The sequence below is a fragment of the Callithrix jacchus genome, chromosome 14 (assembly GCF_049354715.1).
Source record: "Callithrix jacchus isolate 240 chromosome 14, calJac240_pri, whole genome shotgun sequence".
In the NCBI taxonomy this organism is placed as follows: Eukaryota; Metazoa; Chordata; class Mammalia; order Primates; family Cebidae; genus Callithrix; species Callithrix jacchus.
The window spans coordinates 53,234,889-53,251,483 of record NC_133515.1 but is presented as its reverse complement, the minus strand read 5'-3'; the positions used below and the strand labels follow the sequence as shown (position 1 = coordinate 53,251,483).

General features: G+C 37.4%; 1 protein-coding gene across 4 annotated transcripts in view; it reads left to right on the top strand.

Moving 5' to 3' along the window:
• Positions 1 to 734: 734 nt before the first annotated feature.
• Positions 735 to 16,595, top strand: part of REL (REL proto-oncogene, NF-kB subunit) — a 41,778-nt gene continuing 25,917 nt past the window's right edge. The window contains exons 1-4 of one of the 4 annotated variants that reach the window (XM_035272505.3): positions 735 to 998; positions 9,352 to 9,427; positions 9,961 to 10,103; positions 12,562 to 12,710. In XM_035272505.3, the coding sequence (XP_035128396.2) occupies positions 9,424 to 9,427; positions 9,961 to 10,103; positions 12,562 to 12,710 (296 nt within the window). In that variant the 5' untranslated portion in view covers positions 735 to 998; positions 9,352 to 9,423. Of the gene's footprint in view, positions 999 to 9,351; positions 9,428 to 9,956; positions 10,104 to 10,686; positions 10,755 to 11,732; positions 11,890 to 12,561; positions 12,711 to 16,595 lie in introns of those variants that run through there. The other 3 variants (XM_002757727.6, XM_008980657.5, XM_017964311.4) reach the window with 3 other exon arrangements.

Genomic DNA, 16,595 nt, shown 5'->3' with positions numbered 1-16,595 from the left:
CAGGTAAAATACATAAAGTTCACAGTGCCCTCGCAATTTAGGTAGACGAAAAAAAATCAGCCGGGGGGTGGGGTAGCTCCCCGTATGCAAATGTAGGAATTACAGAAGAAGACAGGCCCCCGCGCTACCGCACTTCCCCCTCCACAGTCCCGCGCGCTGGCGCGGGGGTGGAGATTTGCATGTGCGAAATCGGGAATAGGGGGAACCACCTCTCGAAAACCCCGGCCGTCGCCCTCCCGGGCTGCCAGGATCAGCCCCACTTGGCCGCCCGACGCGCCCCCAAAGGCTCCCGGGCGGCCGGCCCTCTCTACGTCACCCGCACCCTTCCGCCCGCTCCTGAACTTTAAACTACACTCGGAAGAACAACCTGGAGGAGGGGGATTTCTTAGGAGCCGGCGGCCTTCTCACGCTGCGAGCCGTCACCTCCCGGCGCCCACCGTTCCCTGCGCTCCCGAAGCTCCCTAGGTTCCCGCAGCCTCGACCCCCTGCCAAGACCACCACCACCACCACCGCCGCAGTGGCAGCAGCAGCTCTGGGGGCGTACGCGCGGAGGCGGGCAAAGAGCGTGAGCGTGCGCGGGGGGGGGGGGGGCCGCGAGGACGCGACGCCCCGCCCCACGCCTCCGGGTGAAGGCGGCCGCGTCGGGTATACGTCAGCCGCGGGAAATTCCCTCCCGCCAAGCAGCCCGCCTCTCGGCCGGGCGGGGAATCGGTTCTCGCCCCGCTCCGCCCCCTGCCCCTGGCTCCCGCAAGGTGGACAGGCGACGCAGGGCGACCCGGAGCGCAGGAATTCAGGGGGTGGGAAGGTGTGATCCTCAAACCCAACCGAGGGCGGGAAGAAGGAGGAGGACCCTGGGGTGGTCGGGGGACTGGGGGCCCCACCGGCACAGGTCCCTCGGCCTCCTGATTGACTGACTGACGGACTGACTGCGGCCGCCTCCGGCCGGGACGCTGGAAGCTGCCTGCGGGAAGGCGCGGGGAGCGGAGCCATGGCATCCGGTGAGTGTTACCGGGGGAAGGAGCTCTTCTGGGGATCCTGCCGCTGTGAGTTTAGGGAGCTTAGTTTTGGCTGGGGCGCGTTCTGTCTTTGAAATGTTATGTGATAAAATTGTCAGCTTTTTAAAAAGTCACCTGGTTCAGGGTTTGCGTCCGAAATCCAAGCCACGCTCTGTAATTTGATCCTGTTGTCATAAGCAAGAACCTTAGAAATTGCCAACGACTTTAGGATTAGGGAAGTCATAATCGAACTAAAGGAGTACGAGGAGTTCCCATACTTAAAAATGGGTATGTATTGAAGTGGTGGTTTTATGTTTTAGAACAAGAATGAGGAACCTTCAGACCTCGGGCAAGCTCTCTCCCCCTTTTTAGTTTAATTTCATCAGATGCAAAGAGGTGATCCCCCTTGTACTGACAGTTGTACAAAATGTGGCGCGGCTTTAAAAATCATCCGTGGTATTTTAACACGGATTTAAAAATCCGTGGTATTTTAAGTTTTAATGTTGCTTCGACCAACTGTGGGCCGGACACGGTGGCTCATGTCTGTAATCCAAGCACTTTGGGAGGCCGAGGCGAGCGGCTCACCTGAGGTCGGGAGTTCGAGACCACCCTGGGCAACATGGTGAGACCCCGTCTCTAATAAAAATACAAAAATTAGCCCGTAGTGGTGGCGCACGCCTGTGATCCCAGTTATTCGGGAGGCTGAAGCAGGAGAATCGCTAGAACCCGGGAGGTGGAGGTTGCAGTGAGCCGAGATCGCGGCCCTGCACTAAAGCCTGGGGGACCAAGCGAGACTGTATTTAAAAGAAAAAAAAATGTGAAGTTTTTATTGTGAGATAAAGCACAAGGTTTCTAATCTGACGAATAGAGACGTTGAGTCCCCGCTCCTCCCGGCTAAAAATAAGGGAAAAGGGAGTTTTAGAACATCGTGCTTTTAAATAGTAAGTAGGATTGAATACAGCTTTATTACTTTTAAATATATAATTTCCCTTAATAAATGCTCGAATCTCTTCCTTCCTCTCTCTCTTATACATAAGTTTATAAGAAACATTGCAAGGCAAGGAAGAGTCTCGTGTATACACAGACATGGTTTGGGGCTGCCTGTAGTTTAAGGTTAGGGGCGTAGGGGAGCCGGAGCTGGGGCCGGGAGATAAATCAAGTAACCTGGGTTCGATTTGGACTTTTACCAGGATTTTGGCAAGGTGAGTGGGGAGCGCTTTCCAGACAGAGGAAGCAGCGTGAGCAGAGGCAGGAAGGGCTAAACACATATATTAAATGCTGTACTAAGAGAATGAAGAGGGGGCCCCGTTTCTGAACTTGACTCCCATCCTCAAACTGCCTGGTTCAGTGACTCTTAGAAGAAAGCCGATGTCTAGTAGAGAAGAGGAAGTCGAAGCTTAAAGAATCTCTTTAAAAGGTTGAGCAAAACAATGCTGTAGCTATTGCTGTAGGCAGAAAAGGAAATTGGGGTGTTTCACTTGACATTTGATTTCAGTTTGTGGTTGTGAGAATACAAGTGTAGTTTAAAATATTTCAACTTTCCCTTTACGTGCTTAAGTGACCCCAAACTTTCAGATAATTCTGTACGTTTGTGAATTCAAAGCATGTGTAGATTGTAAGTGCTAACTAAGATGACTTCAAATATTTTGTTAATTTATTGGTTATCAGAAAGATTTTGTTTGGAAGTAATGAAGAATACCTAACGTAAGTAAGAAAGTTCAGCCTTCTGGCGATTTAATCAAACATTACTAATATATTGCATGAATGTAATACTTCTAATTTTTTCAAATGCGAGAGAAAACAACCATTTCTATATAGACTATTCTAAGATTCACAGGATTTTAAAATGTGTTACAATTTAAATTTGTTCATTGACACTGTATTTTGTGCTGTTGTGAGGACCAAGGATTCCCTAAATGTAAGGAGGAAATGTTTAAAGAAATGGAAAGTTTTAAAGGTTTGGAAGTTGAAGGGTGATTTAACTTTTTGTTTTTTGGTCTTTTCTGAATAGTTGCATTAAAATGGGACTATTTAAAATGTAACAAGTTATTTAAACTGTAATTCAGTTATTAGAAAACTGTCAGGCCTGGAATTTAAAAAAATGATTAAACGAATCTGTGTACTTTTCCTTAATCTGTTATATAAAGACCTTAGAGATAGAAAAAGATTCGCTAATGAAATTCTAAATTCCCATTCTGTTTTGAAACAGTAATTTAACCGGAAGAGTGACCAAAAAAAATTGCTTAGTTTTTCATTGCCTAATTTAGATTCTGTTGGTAGTAAGGTAGCATTAAAACTCAAAAAGTACTTTTATTCATTACAAAGCGTTTAAGAATATTTCTTCATTTCTCACGAGATATCATATATGAATAGGTATATGTAGTTGAATATGTGATATCTATAATGTAAAAGTAACAGAAATCATAATCTAAGCAAAATTATATAATTTAGAATATAGTTTAGAATCATGTATATACATATGATTCTAAATTTTGTTTAGATAAGTTAGCAGATTATTTAGGATTTCACATCGTGTATTAAGCTGCTTTTTGTTGCTTTTTTTAAAAAATTATACCTTGATTACAGTCTTTTGACATAATTAATAATAGACATAGTGAAGAAAAATGTTCCCAAACACATCTAAGGTATGCATAGTAGGCAGTCATAACTTTTGTATATTTATGATTCTGTTTTGTTTACTATAAGTAGAGTTAGATATTTTATGTCTGAATTTAAACCTTCTTATTGTTCCAGTAAAAAAAGCAAAATGTCTTTGTGTGGCATATAGCTCTGTTAACTAATAATTAGTGTTGTCTTTGGTAACACTAATTTTAATGTTTTAAAATTTAGATAATTTATTTTTATTCATGTTTTTCTTTAGTATGGTTCTTCTGTGTCACACAATAGGAAGTACAGGAATGAACTGTTTTTGTGAATCTTACTACTCACCAACTGTTTGTAGTGTGAATTTCAAGAGAACTGTTTGTTGTTTTTTTTTTTCTTGAGAAGGGGGGGAAATAGAAGTTAGTATGATGCAACTTAATCTTTAATAACAGAGCTGGAAGTTAGGAATGGATAGCTACAGCAAATGACTTCTTTTTTTAAGTACAAGGCCACATATTAGCATGAATGCTTCAGAAATGCCACACATGAAAAAATAGAAATAACAGTGGTGTTAAATAATTAAGGTGATATATGATAGGCACAGATAAAGGGAATGAGTTAATCTAATGACAAGGGAGGGGGCCAGACAATGAATCATACATAATTGGGAACATCTAGGTTATGCATAGTATCTTTCTCAGATACAATTTAAGGAACTCAGAATTTCCTTTTGTTCCAACTTTTTCTCATCTGGGTTCTCTGAAAATGATTTTCTTTGTAGGCACATGACCCAAATATTGCATGGGATAAAATTGTTTTTCTAAAATTCATGTTTCTGGGCCTCTTGTATTTTCATTTTTAAAAGAGAGGTGATTTGGTCTTGTCATTTGTTTTAACTTTAATACCTGTATAATCTAGGACAGATTTTAAAGTTTCTTTATTTTCCTTGGCATGTGAAAGAGTTTTTTCAAGACTTACCTTTTCCCCCACATGGTAACAGAATCCCTATTACCAGAATCTTTTATAGTTTTTACCTTGTGTGTGTACATCAGTTGAATACACATCTGAATACTTTGATTCTTAAGGCCCGATTCAAAGTCAGCCTGATGTTTTGGAGTAATAAAGTCAGCCTGATATATTGGAATAGACTTTGGCTCATGAGAGACCTGGTTTGAGGAAAACGAATAGTTCTTATTTTCTTTTTCTCCAAATTAAGTAGAGGTGATATTTGGAAAATATATGTTGTTAACTCCATTTTCTCCTTGAGGTCTCAGGCAAAGTCTGTCACCCAGGAACTTTATGAGAGATATGCAGTCTAGTCAGCTGTTCTCAACTGTGGTGTTGACACACTGGTGTGTCAATCATTTGTGTGATGTGTTAAGATATTTATTTTGTAAATTATTTACTTTTTAAATAAATGAGAGCATTTGAAGGCTATCTCTGTAGTGTCATTTTTCTTGCTTGCGTTTGAATAAGATTCTTTTTCGAGTGGGAGAGAAAAAGTTACAAGTAGCCAGAATTGCTTTGCCTAATTTATCCATGTCCCAGTCCATACTTGTACCTGAATTTTTAGATTGCTTCTCTAGATATGTGCATTGGGTTGTTTCCACTTCGTGTTTAAAGCAATTGTTCTTAATCAGGAGTATGTTAGAATTTCTTGGAAGGCTTTTTCAGAAAAATGTATATGGGCTTTAAAAACCTTGAAGATTTCTGTTTCTCTTAAACACCTCAAGTGGTGTAAGAATGTGCATGTTTTGAAAAAACTACCTAGCTGATTCTGATGTAAATCCCCAATATAAACTCTGTTGAAGGGATTTCTTTGGATCTAAATACTCATTTGACTATACCAGGATGCATTATCTTCTTAAATTAAGTTGCATTTATTTTAGGTTGCAGGTTATGTGCTGTGTCAGTTATTGTGACTTTACCTCCAGTTGCTTTAATGATTGATTTTTAAAATTTGGCACTCCCATATTAGCATGCCATTCATAATTTGTTTTTCTTATAACTTCACGTAATTTTCAACTTTAGTTTCATCATCTGTAAGATGGGATAAAAATTTCTATTTTTTTTAAATGGAGATTAAAGAGGATCAAATGCGAAACGTGTATTAAAGGGGTATTAAAATAGTGTTATAATTATAATAATTAACTTTTTTCTGTATGCTTGATGCTGGTTGCTAATTCTAGCAATAAGATGTTAGTAACATGTCTATTTCTGATAATTTATGATCCATTTAAACGTTTATTTTAATGTCATTAATTTTTTTATCTTAAAAAGTTATGCTTTATTAGATAGGCACTATGTTTTAAAATAGCATTCTTTTTTTGCCTAAGTGTAAATAAAAGCCTAAATATATCTTAGAAACATTTTGGCTATATTTCAGATGTTATTCTGGTGTATATTAGCCTTTTAAAAGACTGTTTAGAATATGGGGATCAGTCCCAGCTTTGCATGGTATCGCTTAAAGAAAAATACAGTAATCAACTTGTTTAGAGCCAATTTTGAAGACGTTTTGGTGCTTTTCAAAACTGGCGATTTGAGGTTATCTTAGTTAAAAGCACTCATTTTCCCTACAATTCCCTGATTTGTATTTTACCGTCTTCCACTCCATAGATGACTACATTTCAGCACATTTTATATTCAGGAGGAATGGCACTGCACAAAGCACAGTATTGAGGAAGGAAATAACTGGTGAATTGTACTGATGCATTATATAAATGATTTATAGTTGGGAAGTTTTTAAAAAATCATAAACTTAGATAAGTAGAAATATGAATCAGAGTATGAGAAAATACTGAGGTATAGCAATCCTGGTACCTACAAAGCACTATTTATTTTTCTTAGAAATCTAATTTAAAATACTGAATAATCAGTTATTTGATTATTTAACATTTGAATAACTTGTATAAACAAAAGATCTTAAGACTTTTTAGTCATTCAGTAGTTGTTCAATTAATATCTGTGTACAAGGCACTGATGAGTAAGCCACGATTTCTGCCTTCAAGTAGCTTGAAGAAATAAAACAAATAGCTTTATTTCAAGAAGAAATAAGACAGTAGGTTTTCCCTAAGAGTTATTTGGAATAATTGCTATAAACAGAATACTATAGTAGTTTAAAGGACAGGAGATTATTTCCAGCTAGGGAATATAGAGTATTGCAATATACTCTGTTACTTGGTTGTAACCCCAGCTTGTTGATTTTTACCAATTAAGAGCTTCTGCAATAGGAAAAATAAATTTCAAGGATTTTAAGTACTCAATATTATATGATAACTGATATTTATGTAAATTTTACTGTTTAAAAATGTTTAATCTTTTCAACAACTACTTTTATTTTTATAGACTTTTTCATAAACAATCTAAATAAGTGTCATGTAACCAATGAAGTTTTTTTTGTTTTTGGTTTTGGTTTTTTGAGGCTGGAGTACAATGGCTCAATCTCAGCTCACTACAACCTCTACCTCCTGGATTCAAGCAGTTCTACTTACTCAGCCTCCCAAGTAGCTGGGATTACAGGCACTTGCTACCATACTCAGCTAATTTTTTGTATTTTTAGTAGAGAGAGGGGTTTTGCCATGTTGACCAGGCTGGTCTGGAACTTCTGACCTCAGGTGATTCAACCACCTCGGCCTCCCAAAGTGCTGGGATTACAGATATGAGCCACAGTGCCTGGCCTCAATGAAATCTTTGAATGTTCACTATGAACCTAGCATTTTTATTCACACTCCCTCCTCCCAAAGTTAACCACTTAATCATTAACGATGTCATTTTATATCACTTTCCCACCAGGACACCTTTAAATAAGTAGCGGGCAGGGATTTATTTGACCTTTACTTCAGCCACATAAATTATTTAAAATGTCACTTAAAAAATAATGTTAATTTTAACAGTTTGTAAGGGGAAAATGTACTTTTTCTTAAATACCCCTACAAGGATATATAAGGGTATGAAATATTTAAAATTGAAATATGAACTTGAAAGATTTGAAATACGCAAGGATAAAATTGTGAATTACTCATCTGCATATCTTATGTTTTTGAGTAAAACTGAAATAAGGATTATGAACTTGTTTGGGTTAAAGTTAGTTTTCTCTGGCTCATTATCTTTTGAATAAACAAATAGGTGGTAGATTCAAATACAAGGAGTTTGCACCATACAGAATAAAATTAAAAGTAACAGTAATACTTTATTCAGTAACCCAAAGTAGAAACCATGGAACCATCAATGATTCTTTAATTCCTGAGCTATCGATGATTCTTTAATTTCTCTTAATCCTAATTTTCACCAAGTGCTGTCAGTTTTATCTTTTAAATAATCCTTCATTCCTTTGATCACTGCCATATTTCAGACATACCCTCATCATTGTCCATGTTATTATAGTGGTCTCTAAAACTGATCTCCTTGCTTACTTTTTTCTATCTGTCTGCTGTGACTAAAGTTTTTACTCTAAAATGCCAATCTGATCATATGATTTGCCTGCATCAAAATATTCATTGATTTCATCACACATGAAAGGAAATCCACATTGCTAAGTATGCTCTGACTTTTAGTTCTCTTTCTAAAAGTGGAAGTGTATTCCATTTACATTGGTGATTCCTAAATAAACCCTCCTTTGTGAATACACTGTTCCTTTTTCCTCTTCATTTCCCTACTCTTTTGCTTCATTAACCACTCTTTTTCTACTGACAGTTAGGCTTTCCTGACTCTTTTGCTCTTATTATCATTTCCGCAGAGTTTTGTTAGTGCTTTCCTTCCTGCTATAGTCTAATAATTTGTGTTTGACTTGCTCTTCTGTAAGGTCCTTTAGGCTGGCAGTTTTGATAAAATCATGGTATCACTACATCATTGTTATCAAGAAAGCATCTGAAATAATAGACACCATTTATTGAATGTATATGTATATATGACACTTGGTAAGAATTTAGCACATATAATCTGTACTCTTCACAACAACCCAATGAGGTAGGTGCTATTATGAGTATTCCTATTTTACAGAAGAGGAAACTAAGGGATTTTAATTTTAATAACATTTCCATGGTCTTACTGTTAAGAAGTAGCTGGGTAGAATTCTAAAGGCCTCTTCTCAATACTGTTCTGATGAGACCCACTGTGTTACCATTTCTCTGTATTGCTTGCATTCTAACAAGATAAGCCTTAGTCAGCAAAATGGATATGTAATTGTGAGAATTTAGAAATCACTAAACTGATTAAGGAACACTTTTTTTTTTAATGGAAAACATCTTCACACCCCTGAAATAAAAATACATTGTTAACTCCCCTACTTGCAAGCACAGTTGAGTGTCTATTTACCTTTTCTCCCACAATTTGGATAATAAGATAGTAAAGTTGCATATATTTTAAACAGCTTTATTGACATATAATTTATGCACAACAAATCACACTTAAAGTGTGCAATTTGATAAGTTTTAACATATGTATACAACCTTGGAATCATCATCACAAGATAATTAACATGTCCATCATCCCCCCTGCCTTTCCTATCCACCCTATCTTAGGCAACCAGTTATCTGCTATGGGTCATTATATATTACTTTACAAATTCTAGAGTTTCATATAAATTGAGTCATACAGTATGTTGTCTTCTGATCTAACTTCTTTCACTTAGCATGATGTTAAGAGTCATCCATGTCATTATGTATATCAGCAGTTCATTCTGCAGATGCATATTTTGAATTTTAGTTATTATAGAAAGTAAGTAATGTTTTTTCTTTGTTGTGTCTTACTTTAGATATATTTTACATGGGAATGATTGCACATTCTTTGAGCATAAAGTCCTTCCTGGGGCTTGTTCTGATATACTATGTGTAAGTTTTTTAATATTTAATGGAGATGTAAAAAAACTTACCTATGCTTATGCAAGGATTTAAATGCATTTTCACTTTCAGTGAATGGACTTTTCATTCAGTATTAAAAGTATGATGTAAAACCAAGCAGTTAAATACATTTAACTCACTTTAGGAGTGTAATCTTCTTTACCCTTCTCGGGGAATCTTGGGGGAAACCCTTCTGCTAGGTCTCACGTGGGAGGCGGATATCTCTGAAGTGGTTATCTCAGAACTTCATATTGACATTAGCTGTAGATACTAAGCTATAAAGTGCTAACCATCAATATGGTTTGAATGACTTGTTTTGACACTGCATAGGGACTCAATTTGAATAGGGAAAAAAAGGTGCCTCTCCCAGCATATCTCCAAGATAACATTTCAACCTTGCTATTTAAGGTTAGGAGGAAAAAAAATCTTTATTTAAGTCTGCTGTTATGAAAAAACAGAAGTGTTAACATGCATTATTAATTGTTACACTAATTTCACTGAACTCCTTTTTAAAAAAATTTCAGGTGCATATAACCCGTATATAGAGATAATTGAACAACCCAGACAGAGGGGAATGCGTTTTAGATACAAATGTGAAGGGCGATCAGCAGGCAGCATTCCAGGGGAGCACAGCACAGACAACAACCGAACATACCCTTCTATCCAGGTAATAGACCCTTCTTCTGTGTCTGTCTCTATTAGTTGCCTCATAGATCAGCTATAGCAATTATTTTTAAGGGCCAGTTTCTTCACAGTTATATCCACAGTTTTGTCTTTTTATTTTTTCCTCTTTTCCTTTTCTTTTCTTTTTTTTTTTGAGACGGAGTTTCACTGTTGTTTCCCAGACGGGAGTGCAATGGCGTGATCTTGGCTCACCGCAACCTCCGCCTTCTGGGTTCAAGCAATTCTCCTGCCTCAGCCTCCCAAGTAGCTGGGACTATAGGCGCGCACCACCATGCCCAGCTAATTTTTGTATTTTCAATAGAGACGGGGTTTCACCTTGTTGACCAGGATGGTCTCGATCTCTTGACCTCGTGATCAACCCGCCTCGGCCTTCCAAAGTGCTGGGATTATAGGTGTGAGCCACCATGCCCGGCCCCTCTTTCACTTTTTTAACAGATCTATATTAGATAGATGTCTAAGGACATTTCTTAAATATAGTATGGAGTCTTTCCCACTGCAGATAGTTATATGGTGCTTGTGTATTAACCTAAGTAGAGCGACTCATAATGTTTAGTGTACATTGACAGCTTTTGGATCATGTTCTCTTTCATGGAACACACAGCTAATAAGGAAAACACATTCTCTCCTTACAGAGGTGAGTGATATTATTCTGTAGATTAAACATGGATTTGAGAACTCAATCACAATTCTTCTTGGCTAGTCTTAGGACTAGAACATCTTTTTCTTCTTTTTCCTTACCTTTATTGCCTGTCTCTGATTCTCTGACTCGTTGACTGATTTGAAATAACACTTTTTAAATATGGTTTTTTTTGTATTAGCATAAATTTTGAAAAACTTTTGACTTTGGTAAACATACTAATAGTTATAAGATGTACTAGATTTATTTATTTTTATTTATTGAAACAGTTTCGCTCTTGTTGCCCAGGCTGGAATGCAATGGCATGATCTCGGCTCACTGCAACCTCTGCCTCCTGGGTTCAAGTGATTCTCCTGCCTCAGCCTAACGAGTAGCTGAGATTCCAGGCACCCACTACCATGCCCAGCTGATTTTTGTATTTTTTGGGAGAGTCGGGGTTTCACCATGTTGGCCAGGCTGATCTCGAACTCCTGACCTCAGTTGATCTACCCGTCTAGGCCTCCCAAAGTGCTTGGATTACAGGCGTGATGTACTAAATTTATATTTTCTATTTGTCAGCTATTTTTTTATTTGACTTTCAGTGAAGGGTTTATCCTTTAAATGCCAATTAAAAACTTTAATGGCAAAGTAGATTTTGAAGTGTTACTTTTATCAACAGATCTTAATTCACTGTTTTATAAGTAGATTATTTACAAAGTCTATTCTTTTGATGAACTTAAAGGGAATTGCTAATTATAGAATAAACTAATGGCAAGATTATATATTGAATTCCAGATTCCTATTTTTATCACATTTTAGGCAGTAATATGGATTTGGGTTATCTAAGTATTTTAAATGTTAAAATGGATGAGGTGCTAATAAAAAGGAAATAAGGAAATACTATTTGTCCAATTTTGGAGCCATTTTTAAACTATAATTCATCTTATCCTATGCATCTCTAAAATATTTCTAAGATCTGTATTTTTACAATTCCAGTAGGTCCTGAACACTTTGCAGCTTGAGTTTTGTATTTGCCTCCTTAGAGTCTTGAGCAATTACCTTCTCTTTCATCCAGAAAGAAATGTAATACCTTCTGGTTACTGTTCAAATTCTATTTAAATTCAAAATTACAGATTTTAGTGGCCGCTACCTGGTAAGCTACCCATTCTTACTTTACCTTGTTCCTTTGTGGTATGCTGGTTTTTATATGCCCTGCTTTGTTCTTACAAATTTACTAGCTTTCAAACTAAGCATTAGTTTCTATCCTTCCTTTTCCATGTTAAACTCTCCTTTTTACTCTGTTCTGTATGTACTTTCTATGTGAAATTTGATGTTGTTAAACTAAATTTGATTTATTGCCTATTCTAGAGTGAACTCTTGGGGTATGCTTACTGAACAAATATTTTTATGAAGTGGAATGTCACATATTAAGTAAAATGATCATTTTATATGCTATCCTTTCCAGTGTGGCTTAAATATATTTTCAAGGAATGTTTATGGCATGACAGTACATTTAAGAGCTGGGCATTCAGTAACTTAACATCTGTTTTCTCATGTCTATGATAAAATTTGGGTATAGTTTATTTGTTTTGAAAGGAAAATAAGCATAGTCAAATGATTTGACCAATTGAAATTAGGGCAGAAAATATGTCAATGAACTGAGAGGTAAGTTTTTCTCTACTGGTATTCTCTGGAAAGTTTCATCAGTTGGACTTTATTTATCAGGTGTTGATTACATGATAATTAATGTAAATTGAACTCTCATTTAGATCTGTTTATAATGTGATCCATTTGGATCATATATTTAATTTCCCCCTTTTTTCAGATTATGAACTATTATGGAAAAGGAAAAGTGAGAATTACATTAGTAACGAAGAATGACCCATATAAACCTCATCCTCATGATTTAGTTGGAAAAGACTGCAGAGACGGCTACTATGAAGCAGAATTTGGGCAAGAACGCAGACCTTTGTTGTAAGTATACAGTTACAGACATCTTCAGAAACAAGATAAGGCATAGGATGCTCTGTTTCTTCTCCATGACAATTTGTTACTTTTAAGCAGAATAATTTTCTCATTCTAATTCTGTTTACTATGTTTTACATCTTCTTACTATTTGCATTACAACTACCCTTTCGTTCTTCATTTGTAGACACATCTTATGATGATGATTAGCAGGAAGACATTTTTGTAGTTATTTAAAGTAAACATTAAACTTATTGTATACTGTGATTTCCTTTCTTGGGGTGAACAGTTTTTTAAATAATTTTTTACTATCTTTTCATTTATAGTTATCTTTATTATTATTGTTGTTATTATTTTGAGACAGGGTCTTACTCTGTTACCCAGGCTGGAGTACAGTGGCATGATCTCGGCGTATTGCAACCTTTACCTCTAGGCTCAAGCAATCCTTTAGCCTCAGCCTCCTGAGTAGCTGAGACTACAGGATGTACCACCATGCCGAGCTAATTTTTGTATTTTTCGTAGAGATTGGATTTTGCCGTGTTGCCCAGGCTGGTCTTGAACTCCTAGACTCAAGCAGTCTGCCCACCTTGGCCTCCCATAGTGCTTGGGATTATAGGTGTGAGCCACCATGCCACACCCATTTATAGTTAATATAAAAATGGCTGGATGTGGGAGAAATCAACTGGAAAACTCTACAATTATTATTTAGAAAGTAGCAGGTTATAGAATTAACATACAGCAATAGTTCTAAGAGAAAAATAATTATGTAATAGTTTATGATCGTGAGGCTACCAGAAGGTGGGCCCATTCATCATGTTAGTGAGAATGTAAATTAATGAAATCTGTTAGGCAATTTAACTACATAGCAAAAGCCTGAAAAATATGAATGCCTCTTGAGCCCGCAATTCCACTTCTAGTTTAGCTTCAGAAAATAAATAAGCCTATTCAGACATTTCACTCTAGTGCTGTTCATTGCAGTTCTCTTTGTAATGGCAAAAAGCTAGAAGCAATCCAAATAGTAAAGGGGATTAACTAAATAAACTGGTACATTCATCCAGTGTACTCCTGTACAGCCTTAAAAATCATATTGCAAATATGTCTACTGATATGTAAAGACAATCACAATATATTAGATACATAGGGTTTTTTGCTTTGGTTTTTTTTTGTTTTTGAGACGGAGTCTTATTCTGTTGCCCTAGCTGTAGTACAGTGGTGCAATCTCGGCTCACTACAATCTCCATCTCCCAGGTTCAAGCAATTCTTCTGCCTTTGCTTCCCAATTTAGCTAGGATTACAGGTGTGTGCCACCATGCCCAGATAATTTTTTGGTATTTTTAGTAGAGACGGTTTCATCATGTTGGCTGGGCTGGTCTCAAACTTCTGACCTTCAGTGATCCACCTGCCTCAGCCTCCCAAAGTGCTGGGGTTACAAGCGTGAGCCACCGCAGCTTGCCAGATAAATAGGTTTTAAAACAATATGTGAAGAATAATCTTATGTTTATAAATATAAATTTATATATATACATGATAGTACATATGTTAGTACTAAAGTATTAATAGTAGTTGTCTGGGTGGGTAAGATTGTAGGGTTTTATGTTTGTCTTTTACCTTATTTTATAATTCATTTTTGTAATGAACATGTATTGGCTTTTGGGGGAAAATGAACTAGTTACAATAAAAAAGAGATTCATAGTCCCACATATATTAGTAATAACCATTTAGAAAAAAAATGCCTTAAATGCTCCTCTTAACAATAATAACACAAAACATACACACTTGGCAAATATTTGTCTATATTACTTGACCTCTCAATAACATTTTACATTGTGATCACTTCTTACTTGAAACATTTTTATTCTTTACTTCTGTGAGAATAAACTTCCGTTTTACTTCTTGCTTTTCTGGCTGTCCTTTCTTAGTTCCGGGCAGTTAAATTTTTGAACCACCTCACTTACTGTCCTAATAATGCTCTTTAGGGCTGTTCCACCTCTTTCCCCAATTTAGGATCCCATTAAGGATCACACACTAGAGGTAGCATTATATTTAACATGAATAGTGTTTTCATGTTAACGTGAAACATTTTGGGCAAGAAACCTACAGAAGCGATGCGGTATAATTCTTAAAATATCCCTTCAGTTTTTTACATTCTTGGGTATATTAATTGGCATTCTGTTATAAAGAAGAACTTTCCCTTCTTCACTATCTCCATTTAAAAAGTCTCACTGTCAACTCATGGAGTCTTGTATTTAATGTATTATAGTTATTCTTTTGGTTTTCAAATTGACCCAGATTTGAGTAATGCATGCCTCTTCAAACTGTCTTCTGTATTTTTTTGATATGTCCTCATCTTTCTTAGAGCACTTTTTTACTTTCTGACAAAACAAAATGTTCAAGGCTTGTGCTTTTCTTTTTTCTTTCTTTCTTCCTTTTTTTTTTTTTTTTTTTTTTTTTGAGACAATCTTGCTCTGTCGCCCAGGCTGGAGTGCAGTGGTGTGATCTCGCCTCACTTGCAACCTCCCTCTTTTTGGGTTCAAGCGATTCTTGTGCCTTAGCCTCCCAAGTAGCTGGGACTATAGTCATGCATGACCACACCCAGGTAACTTTAGTATTTTTAGTAGAAATGGGGTTTCTTCGTGTTGGCCAGGCTGATCTCAAACTCCTGACCTCAAATGATCTGCCTGCCTTGGCCTTCCAAAGTGCTGGGATTACAGGAGTGAGCCATGGCACCTGGCCAACTTGTGCATTGCTTGCTCCAGCCCTGAAGTCATCAATTTTGTTTTTTGTTTTTTGGGAGTTTCAGGCTGGAGTGCAATGGCGTGATCTCGGCTCACTGCAACCTCCGCCTCCTGGGTTCAAGCATTTCTCCTGTCTCAGCCCTCTGAGTAGCTGGGATTACAGGCATCTGCCACCATTCCCAGCTAATTTTGTATTTTTTACTAGAGGTGGGGTTTCTCCATGTTGGCCAGGCTGGTCTCAAACTCCCAACCTTAAATAATCCACCTACCTCGGCCTCCCAAAGTGCTGACATTACAGACGTAAGCCACCGTGCCCGGCCGAAGTCATCAGTTTTTCCAGATTCTTGGTTCCTTTTAGTAGGAATGGTATTTAGTCTGATTGCCTTCTTAACATATTCTCTTAAATGTCTCAAAAGTACCATAAGCAGCCAGGCACAGTGGCCCATGCCTGTAGTTGCAGCTACTCAAGAGGCTGAAGCACAAGGATTGTTTGAGCCCAGGAGTTTGAGTCCAGCCTGGGCAACATAGTGAGACCCTATCTCTTTAAAAAAAAAAAAAGCACCTCAAATAGAATATGCCCCAAACCATGATTTTACTGTGATCATACCTCTTTCCCCTCAGAATTGGTCTTCTTCCAGTGTCCCGTGTGTTGGTGATTGCTATAAAAGCCCTATAGCTGTCATCTCTGACATTCCTTCTCCAGATGTGCATGTTGAATCGACTAACAGATACCTTCTAAAGTGGTTTTGAATCTATCTACTTCACTCAGTGAAATTTATCACCACGACACTACCACTACAGTCTAAACTGGGGCTGCTGGAATAACCTCCTGACTAGTCTTGTATCAACTCATTTTGTACTTTTTCCCCCTCAATCTTTCTTCACGTTAGCCAGAGTGATCTTTTAAAATACAAATGGAATTGTTTCTCCCTTGCTTAAAACATTTTAATGGGTTTATTTGGCTCTTGGAACAAAGACAGCATTCCTTCTATATAGCCTATAAGGCCCACATGACCCACCTGTATTTCTAGCCTTCTATTAAACTCCGCTTTCCTTAATTTTTACACTCAACTCACAAAACCTTCCTTTAGTTTCCTCTGCTTACAATGCTCTTCTATAGGGGTCTTTGTGTGGTCTGTTCCTTTTGCCTGAAGTCTCT